The sequence below is a fragment of the Notechis scutatus genome, chromosome 3, assembly GCF_049901735.1.
Source record: "Notechis scutatus isolate UNSWTSFEM ecotype Mainland chromosome 3, rNotScu1.2, whole genome shotgun sequence".
NCBI classification, from domain to species: Eukaryota; Metazoa; Chordata; class Lepidosauria; order Squamata; family Elapidae; genus Notechis; species Notechis scutatus.
The window spans coordinates 163,575,128-163,599,113 of NC_142011.1; the positions used below are offsets into that span (position 1 = coordinate 163,575,128).

At 35.3% G+C, this 23,986-nt stretch overlaps 1 protein-coding gene across 7 annotated transcripts in view; it reads right to left on the minus strand.

Annotated features, from left to right (window-relative positions):
- The window catches only part of ZNF521 (zinc finger protein 521), a 298,810-nt gene that overhangs the window by 240,384 nt on the left and 34,440 nt on the right, over positions 1 to 23,986 (minus strand). For all 7 annotated transcript variants that reach the window (XR_015748880.1, XR_015748879.1, XM_087961647.1 and 4 more), the window contains one exon: positions 20,750 to 20,929. Coding sequence is in view for 3 of the 7 variants with exons in the window: in XM_026670354.2 (XP_026526139.2) it covers positions 20,750 to 20,929 (180 nt within the window). In the remaining 4 variants the exon portion in view is untranslated. The remainder of the gene's footprint in view (positions 1 to 20,749; positions 20,930 to 23,986) is intronic.

Consider the following 23,986-nt stretch of genomic DNA (forward strand, 5'->3'; position numbering starts at 1 on the left):
AATGGTTATTATTTTGTGTATATTTCAATCTGGGGGTGGTGGTTGATCTCAGACTCAACTGTTATGCCAAGTAAGCCCAGGCAATTAAGAGGTCCTCCAGTCATCAAAGCCTTCCACTGAAGCATGGATACATGCATGGGAGCACAGAAGCCATGATTCACTGTGGATAGATGTGGCAGTGCTCATCTGTAAAAAGGTAAGGAGGTGTGTGCCAGTCCAAAAGCAGATGCATATCAGGTTTGCTCATGCTGTTGAGTCTGTAGGCAATTCTCCCATGAAACTGAAAATCATGTATTTTATGTTTAAAATAAGACTGTGGAGATTTAGCAGGGGGATTGCTAGAAGAAATTTTAAATATAAACTTCAGTTCTGTGCAATCTCATTAGCATGTGTCACCTCCTAATTATGGCTAGTAATCAATACCTGCATCAGTCTGCAGATTTCATTAAAAGCAAAACTAAAATTCTACCCTCCACTCAACATGCCACAAGGTACGGGAAAGCTTTGAAATATATTATTCTTTTGTATGCTCTTGGAAGCATTTCCCAAATGTAGCTATTATAGAGATACCAAGATCCTTTCACGACAAACAGTTCTTGTCCCAGCTTAAGCTGTAGTGCTAGGAAGAAACTTAAAAATATGAACTTGAAATAAAAACAACAATTTTTCTGTTTTTTGCAATAAAGTGGGAGAAATCAGATCAATAAAATCAGGTGTTGCTGTCTCAAAAGAAATCTGGAGTGCCTTTGGGAACATTGGGTGCTAATCAGGATTTCTAATTAGAGTGTAAATGTATGCAATATAGTATAGAATATAGTATAGATCAAATATTCTTTTCAATCAAAAAGAGGTAATGTTCCATAGTCCATGTAAAGAAAGAAAAAGAAAAAGAAAACCACTATCCTTCAGTTTGGCTTTATTGGGACATAAATAGCTGCTTGTTCACTTTTTATACATTCCAATTTCTAATGTTCACTACACTTTGTATTTAACAAAGCTACACATTGTTGACAAAAAAGAGAGATGGGGTTGTCTCCATTTACATTATTACTCTCATAAAGAACAGATGTAGACTGCTCTGGTTTTGTTAGATGATGAGCCCCTGTTGATATTGGATAAGATTCAAATGTCCATATTGGTTTTGTTAGAAGTTTTAACTGCCTTTGATACCTGTAGGAACTGATTGTTGATGATTTATGTCCAGACCCTTGCTGGGATTTAAATAAATTATTTTGGAGCAATTCCATACTTTGCTTGAATAGGAGTCTCAGATGGAGTTAACCAATTTCTCTCAAAGGGCATTTTTAGTCAATTGTTAAGTAAGAACTTTGTGACAGGCAAAGAAGAGTTCAAGATATGCTAACCTAACACCTTGCCACAAAATCTCACCTGAACTCCAATGCTTTGCAAAACTCAGGACCCAGCACAATCAATATTCAGTATGTGACAGTATTACAGAGGCTATACTTAGGTCTGAAATGATATAGTGCTATATATGATATCACTGGGGGACTAGGATGATAATGTGTATGTGGAGGGGTATTTTCACATTTTTGAGCTTTTAATTCAAAATATTACATTAAATCTATCATGGCTTAGCAATTTCTCCTAAGCTTTTTTTTTTTTTTTTAAGGATAAGCAACAGCAAGGTTGTAAAAGCAAAGAGTTGCTAAATTTTGATGGCATGATCCTGAGTGGCTTAAGGGGTAGCACAATACTATGGCTATAGAGGCCACATGCTGACACTTGCTAGTCCCTCCCCATTTCATACATCTAGATAGCCATTATATAAAAAAGTGAATCTTCAGAAGCATTTTCTAGCACTCAAGCTTTCCATTTTGAGAAAATGCTCTGAACAAAGTGACTGCTGCAGGGGGAATTTTCCCCGTTCACAAAAAGCTGCCATGATCCATTTATAACAGATTTACCAGACTGCTATCAGTCATCTGGTCTGGCTCCCTCTTACATACTTTTTAACTTTTCCAGGCAGTTGGGACCCAGTTTCAAATGTTGTAAGGGATAGAATTGTAGACACTAACTGTTGTATTTCCAATTAAAAGTTATGGAGTACATTTGAAAAAACTAGAGTGAGAGAACTAGAATCAGTATTCGCTTATTTCTTTAAGAATTCTAAAATGATAGATCAATATGTTTATTTGAAAAAATAATCCTTTATTTTTAAAAGAATGGTCCAAATGTTTACATTCCATTCCAATCTCAAAATTGTTACAAAAACTGAAGTGCAGTTGAGGGACCTTTGGCCTATTTCCATTTGTCATATTTTGCATCACCGATAAAATATGGAATAATTTCTAATTTCATGTATAATTACAAAGGTTATACTTACAAAATCAAAGTTAGTATAAAACATCATCAAAAGAATTTTTACATTAGAATATTATAAGAAACTATCCTAACATTTTATATTTAATTTTTAAGTTTGTTTGTGTTACTACTTAAAATGAAGCTATAATTAGCCAAAAAGAAACAAATCCTATTATGATAACAACATGAGTATATCCAACCACAAGTTAAAATGTAACAACTCATGGTTGTTCATAGACTTCACTAGAATGTTTTATTTCACATGCAATGGGATTATTTTTATTTATTTATATCTATATCCCACCTTTTTTTGTTACAAATACAAATTCTCAAGGCTGAGAACATATCTGACTATTTTCCTTCTCCTATTTTCCTCACAACAACCCTGTGAGGTGAGTTGGGCTGAGAGAGGGTAGGTGACTTTTGGCTTTCATAGCTAAAGTGGAACCAGAAATCATTGAAGCCTTAACCACTAGACCAAACTGGTTTTATGAATCCCAATATTTGGCAAACTGTGTTTGTAATATATTTGGAAGATAATATTGGGCTAGTTTAAATTATTGAGTTGGACTGTTTCCACATAACTATCCTTATTTCCCTCGCATATGTTCTGATTGCATAAAGTTCCTATGCAGGTTAAAGTTCAGTTTCTCAATTTGGAAATCACAGAAAATCATAGGATGAGAAACTCTGCCAAAGCCAAAGGAATAAAAGATATGGAGGGGGAGAGAGCATGTCTATACCTCGCTGTACCATCACATCATAGAGATAATCCTCAACTTAAAACCATAATTGAGCCCAAAATTCCTGTTGCTAAACAAGAAGAGAGTTGTTAACAAGAGAGTCGTTAAGTGAGTTTTGTCCTATTTTACAACGTCTGCAGTTGTTAAGTTAGTTGTTAAGTGAATCAGGCTTCCCCATTGACTTTTATTTGTCAGAAAGTGGAAAAGAAGATCACTGAAACCTTCATAAATATGAACCAGTCGCCAAGTGTCCAAATTTTGATTATTTATTTACTTATTTAATTTATATTGCCACCTATTCTCCCATGGCATCTCAAGGCAGCTTATACAATGTAAAACCATGCTTAAAACAAAAAATAAAAAACAATAAAAACAAAAAGACTCAAATAAATTAGTAAAGTATAATAGAACATTTTTTTTTGGGGGGGGCGGGGGGGAATTACATGTTACATGACCATAGGGATGCTGCAATGATTGTAAGTGTGAAAAACGGTCATAAGTCACCTTTTTTCAGTGCGGTTGTAATTTTGAACAGTCACTGAACAAAAGGTTGTAAGAAAGACTACCTGTAATTGTTCAACTAAGATCTTCCTATTTCAGTGCAGTCAGTGACAAATAGAATGTAGGAGATGACTAGGCTGAGCCCAATGGAGGAGTCAAATATGTCATTAGCCTCAAGTCCCTTCACACCCACAAGAGAACTAAGTCCAGTGTAACTTCAATTCCATTGACTTTTATCTACCACCAATTTGCTTTGACTATTAGTAATTCAGATTCTTGTAGACAGATTAAGCTTGCAATAAACCTTTATATTCATTTTAACAGCATGGATTTCCTGATTTCTTGTGCTTTACATTAATCTGAACTACTAACAGTCAAAGCAAATTAGCAGTAGATAAGAGTCAATGGAATTCAAGGTGGGCTGAACTTAGATCTCTCATGGATGCAAAGGGACTCAAGACTGATTAGATCCCTCCCTCAGGATCAGCCTGGTCATCTCCGTCAGACAGCATTGCAAATAATAAAAAGATTATCTGTATGGCTAAGGTTAGTTCATGAAGAAAGTAATATCAGATGCTTAGGAAAAAATGAGACAAGCAAAATGTTACTCTATGAGTGGGAAATTGATTTTTTTTGCAGATAATTATATATAATATCAAAAGAGACACACAATAAAGAGAAATGTGATTAGGATTATACAACAGCAAGATGAGTTATAGAGATAGCATTTTCAAAGTTGAAATGACATGTGACAGAAGGGAAGGGAAAAAAGCAAGCATGACTGTACCTTGGAATATAAAAGTGGCAGCACTGAAGTATAGACAATGAATAAACAGAAACTACTCTCCATTACACTTCTAATGTACTTCTAATGTGCTAATGTGGAGACAATTATATATGTAAAACTGAAGTAAATGGTAAACTTAAAGGAATGGTGTTGGGTAAAAAGCTTATGAGTCTTAATTACACTATGCTGCTTTATTTATAAAATCATTTTCATAAAAAAAGATACTATGAACAGCAGGACCAGCAGAAAATGCAAAGGAGTAACATGTAGTGTATGTTCATTACAAAAATCTCAATCTGAACACATTTTGAGATAAACTTCTTGTCTTCAAGAGAATACTTCTGGTAGACATCTCATTGAAAAATATGATTACAATCGTAGTATGACCATTTGAAAAAAGAAATGAAGCAGAAACAGATTTTGTTTTCGAAGCTACTGAGGAAAATGCACTGCCACCTTTCAATTTATTTTAGCATTTTTGTGCCTGCAACCCCAACATTTGAGAAATACTTGGGGACTGAATTGTATAAAATTCATCATAAACATATGTGTTTTTAAAAGGCATTTCTGCATCTTTTCAATTGAAAAAAAAATCAATGAGTAATTTGGTAACTTGTGTATCAGCAACTAATGTTTCCAGTGTTGCTTGCATTAAAAACATCTCCTGGTCACATTTCCATTACTTTTACCGAATACATTTCATAAACCTACAATATTACTCAAATTGGAGAAGCATTTGAGCTATACGATGTTTCCGTAGGTAGCTCAATTATGATAAACTAGAATTTTGATTTATTTTAATGTATTCAGCTTGGCAAAATTGTTTCTACGCCTCAATGAAAAATAATAAACCAATTTTACATAGAAAGCCTTTTGTTTCATTTGATAATACTGCATTTCCAGAAAATAGTATTAGTGACATTAATTGAAAACAATAAACAGGTTTAATTCCCCATTTAGTGTTTTGAAAATAATATACAGGTAGTCCTTGACTTACAGCAGTTCATTTAGTGACCGTTCAAAGTTACAATGGCACTGAAAAAAGGGACCTATGGTGTTTTTTATAGTTACGACCTTTGCATCATCCCCATGATCATTTAATCAAAATTCAGATGCTTGGTCACTGGCTCATATTTATGAATGTTGATGTATCCCAAGGTAATGTGATCACCTTTTGCGATCTCCTGATAAACAAAGTGTCAGTGTTCCGAGTAATGATGACCTTGGTTCCCACAGGAGAACTTTTTGTTTTGACTGTTAGCTGGGCTCTCAGGCTTTGTGGCAACTATGAGGCAGCACTAGATGGCTTCAGCCAGGTTCACTTCAGAGTTGACACAAAGTCAATGGGGAAGCCAAATTCACTTAACAACTGTGTTACTAACTTAACAACTGCAGTGATTCACTTAACAATTGTGGCAAGAAAGGTCATAAAATGAGGCAAAACTCACTTAACAAATGCCTCACATTACAAGATAAATTTTGGGCTCAATTATAGTCGTAAGTGACAGGCTACCTGTATTCACCTAGTATTTTGCATGATACAACATCGTTCCTTAAAAAGGCATATAGTGGATACTTTTTCCTGACCACCTATTGGATGTTGTATTATACTGTACTGTATTTCTGAAACACAGTAAAAAGAGTTGGAGGTAAAGGAGAGCAGACAACAGCACACTCATTTTCAGAGCCCTGCTCATGGGCTTCAAAGGGTATCCTAGCTTCTAGGAATTTGGGGGGCAGGTAAGGAAAAAGGCAGTTTGCTATGTCACTAGAAGTGGTATCACTTGGCTGTGGTTAAGACCCTGCCTGCCAGATGGTGCATGCCTGCCTGTGTTTTTTTTTTCTTTTTCCATGCCATTTAGTGAATACAAGAATTATTGTATGATTCCAACTATATACTACAAACCAATCCTTTTTAGAACATCATGAAGCCAAAACAAAGTGGGAGTAGAAACAGTTTTGAACTCAAGGAGAAAGGGCTTCTAATGCACACACAGCAACCAATGGTGGGTCAAATGAACCATCATGGGGACAGGCAATCGCAAATGAAAGGAACTCTCATTTATTTCTGGGTAAGCACAAAAGGTCTATAAATAATTGAATCCAGCTTTTAAGATGAACTCTGTTTTGGGGGTGGGGTGGGGGTCAAGCATCAGTTCCCCACCACGGGCAGACTCTATCGGTCCTAGAGTTCTCAGCAGCTGCCCTCACCATCCTGTCCCAGGTACCTGATGGACCCATGTGGTTTCCGAGAGAATGTTCCCCCACACCCCCCGAAACGCAGACATGCAGTTTGGCAGATTTCCTCATTGCTGCCTAGAATGAGAAGTTTGAGAGCGTTCTGATGTATTTCAAAAGCTGAAATGGTTGCCACCAAGACATAATTATTGGAAGCGGTTGTAAAGTTTCATTAAGTGAAGCTTTCTTCTATTTCAATGCTTCCACGCGAACAGGATGTTGGGAAGAAATCGGGTAAACAGGCCTAGGATCCTCCCTTTTCATCAAGATAAACTACATAGAATGAGAGTGAATTTTCTTTAGCAGGAGAAGCTAGCAAAAGAATGACTGAGTCTGAAAATGGGATAGATCCAGCTGAGGGAATGTAGAGAAAAAAAATTCAGAAAAATATCCCTCAGGGCAGTGGTGGCTAACCTTTTTCGGCTCCTGTGCCGAAGACTGCATGTGTGCTTGCATGCCAGTATCCAGAACACAATGCATGCTGGGGGGGCACACCCCTGCACATGCATGCATGACCAACCTGCATGTGCCACGCATCTTTGCACATGCACGCAAGACCCCCATGTGCCACGCACCAATACGCATGCATGTGCATCTCCCGCACACCCCTGCCCCCACACATTTGTGCCAGATACCCGACAACCAGCTCAGGCACTGCCGCGCATGTGCAATGGGCCTCTTCTGCATGCCACTTCCAGCACGTGTGCCATAAGTTCACCATCACGGCCTCAGGGCATCTCTACAGGAAAGGAAGCTGTTCAGCTACTTGGAATGTTGCTGACAAGTCCGTTCTAAGCCATCCTCTCTCCTGAACAGATCTATTATATAGGACCGGACAGAATTTCAGAAACCATGGTTTTCATGCTTTCCTTTTCGAAGTCCTTTTTTGCAGTGTGGTAATTTGCTTGTTTGCATTGTAAGAAAAGTAAATTCATGGCTTCAGATAAAGTGAATTATGTCCATAACCTGAACTTAATTCAGGTAAACTTGAGTATTGTTTATTTATTAGATGTATATTCTGGTTTATAGGGATCCAAGAGAGTGATGTCTAAAATTCTCGTTAACTTATACAACCAGTACAACACAAGCAAAACACATTACAGTATAATATGAATTCCCTAGATTCCATTAGAGAAAAACTTTTAAATGACAGTAAATTGTTTTATAACAACATTTTGTTCTTCAAGATTCTAGAAGAGAATGATGTAAACATTAGATTAATTAAAGGATGACCAGTTTTGATCAAATAAACCTAAATTTAATATTTATAAATTTATTAGTGTTAATTTATACTATTATATGGTATATTAATTTATGATCCAAGGCCAAATAATCAAGCACATATTAAAACTTATACAAAAATTATATGAAAGGCCAATCAATCAAAACTACAAGGAAGGCACCCTGTATTGTTGATTCCTATAAGCCAACGCTATGGATAAAAATATTGCTATCACTGTCTCTGTACATCAAAAATGTAATCACTTAAAAAGAAAGTAGTTATCTTACTATAAGGACGATTTATATTTCTAATAACTGGAGTTAGAAGTTCTGATTATCATTCCATATAAAATTGGCACGTAAATAGAACAAAAGGCATGTCTCTATATTTGAATATTTTTATTATTTATTTGTATCCCATCTTTATTGTTTTTACAAATAACTAAAGGTGGTGAACCTATCCAACACATTCTTCCAATTTTCCTCACAACAACCCTGTGAAGTGAGTTGGGTTGAGAAAGAGTGACTGGTCCAAAGTCATCCAGCTAGCTTTTCATTCATATGGAAAGCTGAAATATCTTCCAATTGTCACTCTGATGGGTAGCACATTGAATCAGGTCAAAAGAAAAAAAGGCTTTTCATGTGGAGTATGATCCCACAGAAATAATAGGGAAAGACCAGGAGAATTGGATAATTCTACCAAAAGATAGGTGGGAAATGTTGGCAAATCCAATTGAATACTGAAATCCTAGACCTGATGCTTCCATTCTACTAATGTTTTATGAAAGCCTTAAACGAGGCTGGTACTGATAGACCACAATATATCAGATTTGTCTCCCTGCCTTCATGGGTGGATTTAAATGGATCAATTGGGGTAAGTGCAGGGGTGGGATTCTACCAGTTCGCACCTATTTGCTAGAACTGGTTGATAACATTCTAAGCAGTTTGGAGAACCGGTTGTTAGAAGAAATTACTGGCCTAATCCTGTAAGGAAGGCAGGAAGGAAACATTCTGGTATTGCTTACAGAAACTGCCTCTCCGTTAACCCTTATTACATTCTTGGCAGGACTAGACTTCCTGTCTCAGGAACTTTTCTGGAGTTTTTTTTCCCCTCCCTTGCTGGTACTTTGCTTGTGCAGAGTGACCATTTAAAGTTACAATGGCACTGAAAAATGACCATTTTTATGACCATTTTTCAGACTTACGACTGTTGCAGCATTCCCACAAGCGAGGAGATGCATGCCTCGATGTGATATTGAGTTGGCCACACCCAGCCAATAACATGACCACCAAGCCATGTCCACCCAGTCACATGACCACCAAGCCACGCCCACCACCTAAGCCATGCCCACAGAACCAGTTGTTAAAAATTTTGAATCCCACCCCTGGGTAAGTGGAACCAAAGTAATCCCCCAAAGGGATTACTGGCCTCAAAATATATTCATCTCTTAAACCCACCAGATAGATTGGATCACAGAAACATCTCATCAGAATAGCTAAGATTTTTTTTGTTTCTCATCATCCTATAATGGATCTTGCATATCTCTGACAAAGTCATTTTCCTTACGCTCTACCAGAGCCAAATTCTATTTGCATTAAGGCATTATATGTCAGACAAAGGTGTTTGCTATACTTTTAGGTGTTTAGATTATACAAAGTCAAAAATGTCAATCTTCTTATAGAAATATACCTGACTTTCACAGAGCAACCAATCTATAACTTCAACCTTGAATAACTTAATGACAAATTATTTCTACACCAACTTGTAAATTTAGGATCTGCCAAAGATACTTTGGGAGCACTTATAGATAATTCTCTTGCTTGCCCAGCAGGTAGAATATTGAAAATGAGTACCTAAATGTTTGAAAGACATTTAAAACCAAGATATGATTAATCCTTCTTTCATTTATCATCCATTTAGCCAAGGGGTTGAAGTATTGTATTGAAAATGACAGGTCTTTAGTTTTTGAGTATTGTATTTCCAGATGTTCTTGTTACAATAGACCAATGATGCTCTAAGATGGTTCAACTTTTGAAATACAGGAAATGGCTACATCAACTGTATAAATAAGAAGAGGCATTACAACTGGTAGAAAATGGAAGATGAAACTCTGGATTGTTTCAATAATGTTGATAATGTCATTAATATATGGATTAAAAAGCCAGGGGGCAAGTATGTACTCTTTCCCAAGTAGGATTAGGTTCCATTAAATCCCCACTGTTATTGCCATTAGCCTATGTGATAGTACCTCATCATAATTGTGTATATTTTGGGAACATGCAATTGTCAAAGTTCCTCTAAAAGTATTGTACTACCCATACATGATACAATGAAAAATAGAATAGAATGTCTTTCAAAGCTCCTATTTTGTTATTATTACTAAAAATAACACAAGTATGGTTGTCCATTTAGAAGAACGTGGGCTTCAATGTGATGAAACAATCTTTCATAGGTTTTTACTTTATCCCGTTCTGTATCCGTACAGATGGGGAACTGAGAAGTATGACTTTGTTTCTCAATCTCTTAGATGACTGCTCATAAGGGTAGATATCACCTGCTTTCACAGGCAATTTCCAGGCACCAGACTTGTCTATGCGGATCTATTCATAGAATCACAGAGATGGGAAGAACTTTAGAGGTCATCTAGTTCAATCCCCTGCTTGATGCTAAAAAATTATAATTTCTACCTTCCCTTCCTTTTTAGCAGAGCAACAGCTAGCAACTAAGAACAAAAATTTCACACAAATGCCCTAATGTGATCCCCACAGAATGTCTTATGGCAACCGGAATATATGATAGACAGATGTGTGCATGTGTCTAAGTTCATATTCTGATATTTGAATTCTGAGCAGAAGAGGGTCAGGATAGCATGTATGTGTGTTCTTTCCTGGGGATTAGCCAGGTGAAAGCATGGAAACATCTTAAGCCTTACTAGAGGCAAGTTCTGTTTTGATGAAGCTTCTTGCTTTCCCATGCTATTTTGCATATATTATATTTTGTACATGCACATGCTCACACACAAATGCACCCATACCCACAAACCTTTCTGTGCCATTTGCTCCTCCTTGAATACTTTTCAGAGGTCTCCCAAGCCGGGATTTTCTCAGTGATGCAGCCCAAATACCCACAAGCCTTTGTTTGACCATGAAAAACTGCTACTTTCTCTTGCTTCCTTTAGCACATTTTTAAAAATGTCATAATTAAGTAGCAATATATAATCATGTGGTTGATTAATTTCACACTGTAAACTTTATGTCAACACTCATATGTGTGCCAAATAATTTTCTTTCTAAAACTTCTCTTCAAAAAAAAAAAAAAAAAAGTGGCTATTTCTAGTATTGTCAGACTGGATGCAGGAATAACAAGCCAGTAAGGCAAAACAAAGTGCAGAGTTAGTTTCTCATCCCAGATGGCAGTGATGGGGCTTGTTTACAAAAACTCCGAATGAAGAGCAGTACAGAACATATGAACAAATTCCCATTCAGACAGCATAAAGACTATGCATGAGTGATTTGCATGCAGCCAGCATGGCTTATTTGTCATGCCTAAAGCCAATAAAAAGAGTGATGCAGTCAAGATTTTTACACATAACAACAGCTTGAAAGTATGATTATCACATTTTTCTAACAAAGAATAGTATAATTTGTGGTTTAGTAAAACAGTGCCCCAAGAGAAACACAATTGGATTTAAGTATTTGCTTTGAAGGAGTCAAAGCAGATTAATCCACAACTAATTTTCTTTGTCTCTCTGAGGGCAAACAACTTTCACACATCACAAAACTGACCCTGGGAGCCAAATCATAGCTTGATTTGGGGATGTATTCAATCTGTTGTTCCCTAGAGAAATACTGAAACAAAAAAATAAACTAGCAAACAAACAAGAAAGAAAATGTTAGAAAGAAAAAAAAAAGAAGCAAGCAACTCACTCAGTCCATAACACAGATATCACATGATTTATTGAGTGGCACCAGAGTAACACAAGCAAAAGGTAAGTTTATCTGGGCAGGAACCTACAAACTAAATGTCAGCATCAGGAAAGATAAAGAGGAAAAGGCAAATAAATGGAAGATGGGAATGTCATTAGTTCTACTGCATTCCATTTACCAGACTAATTTCTAACTGAAATCATAACAAATTGATCAAAATAGAACATATAAAGAAAACATAAAGTAAGGAAATCTGTTCTTTAATAGGCAAAATAAAAACAAATCTTGGTTTAAAGTAACAATCATTTTGGTATGACTGATATAGTATATTTGTTCAAATATACACAAGTATGGTGCTTATAAATCTTAAAACAATGCTTAAAACTTCACTTCTATTGCATAAAAATATATTTTTCATAGCAGAGGAGAATCTGCACTGTCATCCCAATATCCAGGAGATAATCCAGGATATAATTGTAAGTTTTGTTTCAACGATACCAAAAAATAATAAAACATTAACTATATGCCTTTCTAGAATTAGGAAAAATTGCAGAAATAAATATTTCTTTAAATTACTAACAATAAATACAACTTCTACATAAACATTGTCTTGCTGATAGATATTGCATTAGTATGGGCCACGTTCAGCACAAAGATGGATATAGGTTTCTGCTTAATTATCCTAGTCTATAGGAACAAAAAAGATCCTAAGTTCTATAAACCAGGGTCGCCAACCTTTTGGACCTCAGGGACCACCAAACTCATAATTTTAAATCCCGCGGACACTAATATGAATTTTGACTGATGGTGGCTTACTGACGTTTTCCCAGGAGGATCCCCCCAAAAGTCTGCGGGAAAATTCCCCACCCTGTTTTCCTATTGATAAATAATTCCTTATTTGAAATTTCAGGATATGTCTCCAGCTCTGTTCTGGGGGCGGGGGAGAGAGAGAGAGACTTTTGGCTTCATGCAAGGAAAGCAGCAGAAGCAGCAGAAGTCTTTCTTTCTCTCCCCCAAACTCCACCAGAAATGAGTCTTTGTGAGACTTGTTGCGCCAGTGCAGCCTTGCAGGGATGCCTTGCGGGGTCCCAAAGACTAATTTCTGGTGGAGTTTGGGGGAGAGAAAGAAAGACTTTTGCTACTTTCCTTGCGTGTAGCCAAAAACAGAAGAAGAAATAAATAGCCCAGTGGCCAGGCCAGGCACGCGGTGTTCGCAATGCAAGCAACACAAGCCTTGTGTTCCCGCAGGCCATGTGGGCGAAGCAGCCTTGTGTTCCCACGCAGCCTGGATTAATTGCTTTGGGGGGTGCTTTGGGGGTGACATTTCTCTGCGGACCACCAAAAATTTCTCGCGGGCCACCAGTGGGTCCTGGCCCACTGGTTGGTGACCACTGCTATAAACCATTTAATGGAAACTATGCTCATCAGGCCAGACTTTAGAAAAACATTTGCCAAGAAGAGAACTACAAGTGCAAAGTGCAACCTAATAACACTGCCAGCCTACTTGTAGTACTTCACTTCCAATTGACAAATAACAATGCCCAATGCTTTTATGTAGGTTTTTAAACAATAAGGGAATAAGATGAAACCTTATGGAACATTATTGGTCAATGTCCAAGTATGGAATAATAGTCTTTCAATATTACCTTCTGAATACACCCTGTCAGAAAGGGCCAGATTTATTGAAAGATAGTGTTCCTAAGGCCCAGTCTTGCAAGATAGTTAAAGATAATATACAATTTATGAAATCAATTGTATATTGCCTTTCACAAGCCACTGTGAAAACTAATAGGACTACATTCCCCTTTCCAGAAAATTTTATCTACCAAAATCACAAATGTAACAATTAGTATGAATATCCAACTGAAATGGATACTAACCAGAATCATACTTATAGGTTCAAAGCTTTAAGGCTACCATCTGCTCAAACATGTATTTGTTCAAAAGATGGGTTTTTTTTTCCCCCAACAGAATCTGTAGATTTTTTTTGCCACTGATAAAGTGCAAAATCAGATAGACAAAATATCACTTATTGTAAGACAGCTTATGTTTTTTATATGTAGCAAGCAGAAGATAGCCCAGAATGGGAGGGGGGGTAAGTTTAAATAACATTTATACAAGACCTATGTATTTACTTTAAATTTCCTTAGTCAGTTTCATTATTTCATTGTTCTGAAGCCTTGGTGAACATTTTCAAAAAGTTCACAAGGTCTGACACCAGCCTCTAGCCATAAGTTTCCTAGTTCAAACCCAAGAGATATAATCACTTTGCAAAGTTTCTTTTGTATTTCAGTGCAAGGGTCAATGGTGGATTGAGACTATTTTTTAAATCTGAACACTGCATTATGAAGACAATGAGCAATTCTGGGAGCTAAAGTCACAATCCAATGCGCTTATCTGGACGTGAGTCACATAAAGATACACAAAATAAAGTTATGCTGTGAATAACTTTCTTTCATGTTTGAGTATGTGCAAATAACTTGTACATAAAGCAATACTATATGCACAACTTAAATAGATTTTAATACTTATCCCTAAAGCATATTTACCTGAATATTCAAACAGAGAACTCCTTCCCCAGTTACCAATACATGAAGACTATAACTTGAATAACTTTATCATTTGTAAAAGAAATAATATATTTAAGAAGTCCTTATTCAACCTGTGAAAGATTTCTTGTTAAGAAAAAAATTCAACACCCCCCTCCCCCGACACACACACACACACACACACACAAACAATGTCTACAGAAAGACATGGTCTAACCAATTCTGGGATGGAGGTCAAGAGATTAATATTGTTTTGTCTGCAATATGGTTTGAAACCAAAAATCAAAGTGAAAATGTTTTGATAGTACAGAATGCTCCAGGATGAAAGGTAGATTTAATCTGAGTGTCTGAATATTCTGAAAAGTTCAGATATTTTAAGTGTGTGTCAAAGATGAGTTACATTTTGGCTTCCAAAAAAGGTGCATACCACAATAGTTCTGCATTGATTTTCTTACTATGCATTTCTCTCAAACATGCATACATTTGCCTGAATCTTTGGTTTCTTTAAAAGAATGTAATTAACAAGAATCTGCTAGTCCCTCTTATCTATTTGTTAACTTTTTCATCTGGTAAAAGGGTTTGTGTTGTGTTCGAAAAATCTGACCCCTTCCCATGCCTTCTCCACAGGGATCATCCAACCCTCCTCTAGTCATTAAGCTGGACTTCCTGCTGGAATGAAGTAGTAAAAACAAATGAAACACACCATTTCCATCCACAGTTAGAAAAGCACAGAAAAAAACAGGCATTTCATTATTTTCATTGTTCTCCCCTTACTCCAAACATTATACACAAACCACCATGACACCTTCTCATTCTTACTGTATCAGTTGCAACTTAATGATTAGGAAAGGATAGCATCTCTATGCTGAAAAGCAGTTTTTGAGAAGGCACACTAAATCAAAAGACGACATAAATCAAGGCAAACCTTTTCTCTCCTTTGTTACTTCAGAAAGTTTTTTTTAACCATCCGTGCACAAATTGCTTTATTCCAAATATAAATGGTGAAAAGGCAAAGGTTTCCCTTGTCCAGTCATGTTCAACTTTAAGGGGCAATGCTCACCGTCCGAAGACATTTATCTGGTCATGTGGCCCAGAACGCTGCTACTTTCCCACTGAAGTGGTACCTATTTATCTACTTGCATTTGCATGCTTTTGAACTGCAAGGCTGGCAGGAACTGGGGGCAAGAACAGGAGCTCACCCCAAAGCACGGCACTCGGGTATCGAGAAGCAGGAGCTCCATCAGTTTATGCAATACTAGATATCCTGCTATTAGCACCAAAGGTTTATTTCACATTTCTGGAAATGCAATATTCACAATTCAAGTTTTATTGCTATAAGTCATGCTATTATCTCATAACATTATAATATAAATTATTAGAAGGATGTTTAAATCATAACAAGTTTTTCATGCTCAAGATACAGTTTCAGTATAAATTATGAGAATTATACTTCAAAATATGTTTGCTACCAATTTGTTTAAAGATGCCTTTTGTCCCCATATATTCTTTGGGCTCATCGTACAATGCTCAGAGGTAACATACCACCTTTTAAGCTTCAATGCATTCCCAGTGCAATGTGGAGAAAGAAAGATTCAGAGATTATGGAATAATCATCTCCAAATCGATCAATTTTCCCCTGAAGGTAAAACTGAAAGAAATAAAAAGTTGACCAGTTCCAGCTACAGTGTTTGAAGTTTAAAAGGAAAGGACCCCTAGGGCACATTGTGGAGTGATACCTATCTCCTTTCTGGTGCTTATTAACAGGTCAGAGATCTCCGTTACATTTATACTATTCCCAGCTGACATCCCCTACTAGGTATGGTGACCTTTCAATCCAAATAAAGAATTAAAAACACAAATTCCTTTAAACAAAGGTGGGGGGTTTTTTGTTTTTTTTTGCAATCATCAGCCATTTTGGAATTGCGGTATAAGTTTGTTGAAAACTCTCAGCAGTATCACCTTTAGTAGTTCCTTCTTAATATATTTGTATGCCTGCATGTGAATCCACACAAATTCTAGTTTTCAGAATATTTTGCATACTGCACTGTGCGACTTTGGGGCTATGTTTGGCCTTTGAATGACACTTCCAAAAGTAACTACAATCTGGACAAAAATTATATTGATTTGGTTTCAGGTTATAGTAAAAGGAAAACAAATTAATTAAATACAGTTAATATGATTATTTCCCCTTATTGTGCTGCATTAACTCTTTACTTTCTAATTTGAAGTCGTGCACATTAAATAATTGCATTTTTTTTATGTTTTAACCACATATTTTTGTTGGTAGAATTATGAAATCTGGATGGATATAAATACTGAAAATAAGTCACCACTATTTTCAGTATAATTTTTGGAAGACCAAAATTCTTTAAAATACAATTTCATTTAAAAATAACTTTCCCAGTCTTTAGCCTGAAGTTATATTTCCAAAACTGTGCTCAGTGCTTGATAATAACTCATAAGATAGTGAAATGCCTAAAAGAGTTAGCCCTGGGAGTAAAGAGCAATACTTTTGTATCTGCTCTAGAAGAAGTAAAAAAAATATTACATCATTCATACAGGTTGCTAGATTCAGCTTTTCTTGGCATACAGTTTGGATTATCTTGGCAGAAATCTGATCTTTGTTTCTGTCTTTATGTGCAGTGAACATATTCTGCAAAAAAGTAACTTTCTTAGACAAGTATTTGACTGGGTTGTGCAAAGTACTGTATTGTAGGCCTTAACCTTAACCTGGACTAAAACAGAAAATGTATGGCTACTATTTTATGGGAATGTTTTAGGTATCAACATTTAAATTCAAATAATATTTTTATACCACTCTAGAATTCTCAAGAATTTGTAAAAGGGAAAATGTATGAAATAAAATGTATGAAAATTGATGAAATGTAGAAAACTATTTTAATCTTATGTGTTTTATAGAAACAAAATATGTATGCATATATAAACACAATTCAGGTGTAACTGTACAGAAGTCCAGTCCACTTCATTAAAATTTGCTTTTATGTTAGCCAGTTTATACTGGGCAGAGAACAGTCATTGGTAACTTGTCAATGGTAATACAGGTAATCCTCTACGTAACCATTCATTTATTGACCAAAGTTACAAGGTGCTGACTTATGACCTTTTTCACACTTACGACCATAGCAGTATCTCCATAGTCATGTAATCTAAATTTGGATGTCTGGCATCTGGTTCATATTTATGATGTTTGCAGTGTCTCAGGGTCATGTGATCTTTTTGCAATTTTCTGATAAGCAAAATCAATGGGAAGTTAGATTCACTTAACAACTGAGGCAAGGAAGGTTGTAAAATGGGACAAAACTCACTTAACAACTGTCTTGCTTAGCAACAGACATTTTTGGCTCGATTGTGTTCTTACTCAAGGACTACCTGTGAAAGAACACTTCCTGAAAGTAATGCATTGGGCATCCTAGCATGCCCTTTGGCCTAAATATCCTCTTTTGAGGGCTCCTACTTTAGGATGAAATGTTATGTCTTAGACAACTCTGAAGAGGCCAGTAGAAAAGTCTTCAGGGGCTTCCAGTCACAACGTTTCACCAGAGAAAGCTCATTCAGAATGAGATATGAACAGCAAGACCTTCTGGGCTACTGCCTTTGTGAGAACATTCATTTCATCCCTCTAAAATCCACAAAATCAGGAGACAGTAAATCATCCTGATTCATTTCTGTATAAATTTGAACTAGAACTTAACTAATGCTGGAAAACATTTATCCTAAATCTATATAAAGTTTCAAACTAGAAAAAGTTTACTTGTCAAGAAAAGATGATCATCTCTCCATGTGTCACAAAATCAATGTTAAGTAATACATTATCAATAAATATTATGGGATTTTTAAATTAATTTAATTTAAATGTGGCATGATAGACACATTTATATCTAATTCAAGCAGTTTTTTGTCATGATTTGACTGTCATTCACATAAGATTCCATGATATTTATTCTCAAGAAGTCCACACAGAAATATTGTATTAAGCTTTCAGATCTAAAGATTCATTCGTCTTTTGTTCATTGGAAAAGCAACCATAAAAATTGTACACAACAATGTGTTCATGCACCTACAACTTTGCTTCTTGCATCTTCTTCTTGCATCTTCTAACTGGGTTTGACACTTAAACCATCTTCCAGAACACTGGGGCAGATCATTTTGGCAATAAATATCATATTTTTGCATTTACGTTACTGATTTTATACATTTGCCAGAAGGTAAAAATAGGCACAGAATCTTTAAAATCTAACTCAGAAGATAATTGTATTCTACCTTAAAACAAATATAGTCTTCTTAGTATTTATTATTTCAGAAATGAGTGAATGAGTAACCCTCATTTGTAAGGGAGGCTTAATTAAATCCTCCAATTTATTTTCAATTATTTTAATTTGTACCATCAGCCATAAGTATTTTTTTCAAACCACGAGACAAAAGGGGAGTCAGTCCCTGTCTTTGAAAAACGCTTACTGAAGTGGCAGAATCGTTTTACCCTCATTTAGTATGGCAAGTTCTGCCCTCAAGCATGACCTGGGGTAAAGTATCTAAGGAGTACTGCTCCAGGAATTTCTCCTTTTGCTTCACTTCCCCTGCTAGCAGTCACTCAACTCAACACCCAACTTCAGGTGACATACATTATGGGATTACAAAAGTTTCATCAGGAAAAAAAATGAATGCAGACATCCTTTTGTGGTCTAGGAAGACAAACAAAATGACTGATTGGAAGGCATTAACAAAACAATGTAACAATGAAGGAAAGATGTTAAAAACCCACAGACATCAGCCTCTTGCCAGGAACAAATGAGAATTGGCTAAATAAATTGTTGAATATATCAAAATGCTAAAATGAAAAGGAAGGTGTGATGTACACCACCTTGTTTCAAATATTATTTAAAAGAGTAAAAAGCAACAGAAATACAACAGAAAAGAAACATGCTGTCATTAGCTGCTTCTTGACAAAGATACTTGAATATGTTTTGTTTCATTACCCATGAAGTAGCTGTAGGTTTCATATTCTAACTACTATGGAGGTACACAACTGGTTCATCTAGACTGATTTAGTGTATCCTATCTGGAACTAGAGGTTTTTTCAGGTTATATTCCCAGACCAAAGATATCTTTTTAACTGAAATTATTAGGAACTAAATGTGGATGTTCTGTTGCCAAGAGTTCTGAATAATGATACTTTTCATGCTCATAATTATAGGTTTTCTCAGACTGCTTTGCAAATGCTACATATGTTCTGGTAAAGTAATAATCACATATAATTCATTCCAGGACAATAATTTATTACTGAAGTTAGTGTAAACATGTCACCACTGGTCAATATTCAGTCAGATCTGAACTTCTTTAGAAGTAAATGAAAAAAAAAAGAGTCATTTCTATAAGGAATTGTTTTATTTAAGTGAAGGACTGCTACTAGCACTGAGCCACATATTTTTAATTTTTTAAACATCAAGCTAATGCTGAAACATCTGAATTTCTCATGTTCTTTTTTTCATGGAAATGCCCAATACTTTCCTTTTTGCTTTGGGATTCTGGGTTTTTCTTAATTTTATGCTTGATTATTTTCCCAGATATCTAAAGATAAAAGTGTTAAGGGAAAAACACATTAAGGCATTAAGTCTCATGATCAAAATGCCTATCATAGCTTAATCTAATGATTTCTAATCAATTCTCACATTAGTATTACCAAGAAACTCTATCAAAATATATTTGTTTAGAATTCATATCTTTAAAAAAATGAAACATCAATGACCATTTCTTTCTAATGAGGAGCAAGATCCTCTCATGAATCCATCCAGTGTATGAGAATGATTCTCTCTCAAAGTACACTCAACAATTTCCTATATGCCATTTTTAAACATGAAATGTAGCTATAAAAAGGAGTCCCTGAGGATTTTACTCCATTAATCATTGCCAACTATAGGGGGTTGCTAATCTGGTTTCAAGGCCATTGAGCCAATGGAAGACCTGTGGCCAGAATGACATTATGGATGCTGTTACCTTCTCACTGAAATTGTACCTCTTTATCTACTCGCATTTGCATGCTTTTGTTGACGAGCGCTGAAATGAGGACAGGAGCTCACCCTGTTGTATGGTGCTCAGGTCTGGGCTGCCAGTTTTCCAGCCAACAAGCTCAGCCTCCTAACTGCCCTGCCTCCCCTAAATGCACCTGCACTAAGTTCAGATTTATAAAAATAGAACCATTCTATGCCATCTTCTCAGTAAGCAGTCTATTACAATACAGGACCGAAGCTGGTATAGGCTAAAAAAACAGTCAAGTCTAAATGCAAATTAAACTCATTCAACCCTACTTGAGAATCTTTACTTGAGCAAACTAAAATATAAGGAATGGAGGTAGGAAAGAATTAAAAGCATCATTGAAGAAGGAACTTATAATCAGAAACAAAACTGTGTAAGCAAATACAAAATGAGAAGTACTGGTTTACCTGTCAGTTGACATTGATTAATCTTGTGCTCTGTGATGTCACTCAATGACTCAAACACCTGGAGGCAGCTGTCACAGCTGTGCACAGCTTCTTCCTCTAAGTCCTCCCCTTCTTCTGGTCTTTTCTTACAATCTATCAAGTCTCCATCATCTGTCCTGTCTTCTAGTTTACAGTTCAGATCTGAAAGAAAATTAAGATTATGACTCCAGGGTTTGGGAAGAAACAATCCTGTTTAAAAATTGGACGTTGGGTGGATTTGTTGTGTTACTGTTGTTGTTCAAGCTATTCAACAGGTACAAAAATAATTTTGGCTTGAGGCTGCAGAACATGAACATTATGCTAGAATTTACAGCTCAATAAACAGAGGAAGTATCTATCCTTTCCATTCTCAATTACTTTTCTTCCCAAATAGCATTCCCTTCTGCAAAAGGAATGCTTCCATTTGTCACAGTTAATTTTGTCAACTTTAATGCAACTATTGGGGGCTTTTCATCAGTTGAATAATTTAAAAGAATAAATCCCTTCTACAATGCAGCACAATCTAATGAAAAAGAGTTTTTTTAAAACAAAAAAAAAGTTCCAGGGAATAAAGCCAGCTTTTAACTTTTTTTTAATGCTGGAACTAACTTGCTGCCATGAGAATGAAACTGATATTAATAAAAAGCCAAATGAACAGCTTTTGTTGCCAAAGAAAATTAAAAATCGATGCATTGTTCTAGAATGATTTAACCTGTCTACTAATTAAAAAAGATGCACTAATATGCAGAGAATAATTTGCTCTAGAGGCCATTTTGCATCATTATTTGTCTTAATAAGGTGAAATAAAGATCCAGCAGATAAACTAGGTCTAATGCAGGAACAGAAAGGATGAGTTTAGTACAAAATATAATTTACTGAAATGGATTGTGACAAATTCCTTGTATAAAGAAAGTCTAAGCATCATACAATACTATTTCAGTTTGATAAATGACTAGTGAAAAGTCAACTCTTTAAAACTTTTTGTTATGCTGTTTTCAGAATTGTTTCTGAAAACATAAGACAGATAGCATTTCTATCCTATTTCTGTTTTTCCTCCTTAAAACATTATAAACAAAAAGAATAACTAGAAAGAAAAAAAAATGAAAAGTAGCAGATAAAAGAATAAAATATTAGAAAATAATTGTAATAAAGGTTGACATTTAATATTTCATTTATTTATTTTGTAGAACTGTGAGGATTGTGTCATTTAAAACATAATTAGAAATCTCTAAAATTCTAAGCAAGATATTACTATTTATTTTAAATATAATCATGTAAAAGAAACTAAAAGAGAAAAAGAAATTTTAGAATTGTAAGCTACTCAGAATGAATGAATGGAATCAATAAATGAATAAAATATCATTAAAAACTATTGCAAAATAGTTATAGTCACAGATGCAATCAAGCAACTTACATAAAATATGCTTGGATACTGCAGTGGAATATTTCCCCTGAAGAATTTAAGTGTATTAGCATGTTGGATTTGAAGTGGGGAGATCTAGATTCAAATCTCTACTCATCTCTAAAGATCACTGTTGATTTTAAACCCAATCTATCTCACAGAGGGTTGGCTAAGGGAAAAATAGAACTTTACCTAACTCACCTTAGACTCCAGATTTACAAACAGGATATAACATTATTAGCTCATTCAAAAACAAAAACAGAGCAAAAGAGCAAAATATACAGCTGCCATCCTGAGTTACTTGTAAAAATAATAAAGGCAAGATGCAAATAAAAAAAAACAAAAATCTTACTTTAGCATAAATTCTGCAACTAGCTCTTTATCCGAAAAATAATGATATCTTATGTTGCTTTAAGCTCGCACATGCTAACAAACTGCCAAATATACTTGTAAGAGCATTTCCAGCATTTACATCTACCTTAGTCTAGCAGTTAAAAATACTACTAGGTTATAAGTGACAAAGGAAAAGAGATAATTGTCTTTAACTGTTGCAAACTGACCCAGATATCATTAAACATTTGTTGGAAAGCAACATGTGCACAATCCATACTATTAGATACTCAGCTCAAATTCCCAAATTCATCTCGTAAAACTGACAGGCAAACATGGCTACTCAATCTGAATTTTAACATGAATATTTAAATGCCGCACATAAAAGTTTACAAATCTATTTGTTTTAAACTAACTTTACTTTAAGTGAAGGGAGAAAGGGGAGCAAGTCAGTGCTTATTATTCATGAATGCTGATCCTTAACAAGAATCCAATAATATAATAGGTATAAGTATACATGCAGAGAGTTTAGGATATGAAGCCTTGCTTTGAATAATCAGTTCTACAAGGACAGATCTATCTATTAAGATTTTTTTTCTTCCAAATTATATAATAGAAGTCATTGGGTGAGAAAAGCAGAGTTATTTCTACTTATGCATTTACAGATTTAAATCTGCTGGGACAGGAGTCAAGCAACTTAGTTCCTTCTGCTGTTACTTCCGAATATATGTTCTAGCAAAATGCTATGTTAGTTTTTAGGTCAATTCTTAAGGGAAGAAACCCATGAGACTGGGTTCAATCACAGCCCCTGTGTAATGAATTGTGGCAGCTTCTTGATGAATATATTTTACATTCCTACTTTTTTCTCTGAAAAGGTACTTCTACTATAAAGTCATTGATACTGAAAGAGTTATAGACTCATATAAAACGGTTTTGAATGTCAGTGAAATGGTTCATATGGATTGTTATAAACAACTGTTTCAAACTTAAACAGGACATATTGAAATCAAAACCTTTTTCACACATCAACCTATACTTTAGACTTTAACCACAAGCAGAAAGTGCCAAATCAATTCATTTCAAATACGTTTGGGGCAAATATTATCACTTCAACTCTACATTGGTATCTTCCAGCCTATTTTAGACTAGTTCTGATATGAAAATGACTAAATATTGCCAATTGCCCAGATGAGAATTGTTTTGTGAAAAATGAACTTCAAAATAGGAATACCACATCCAATTTTGAGGTCCAAAATGCTTGTATACAAAATCAAACATATTCTTTTTCTTAGTTCTTGGCTACTTCTTATTAAGACAGGCATTATAAAAAAATCTATAGCTCCAAGTTTTTATAATTTCAAATGTGATTTACTTAGATGAGAAAAATGATTTCCTTTGAAATTACTTTTCAATCAGAATTGATTTGCATATGTTCTGATGACGCATTTATCTAAGCTAAATTATCTTTCATATACTCTTACCTATCA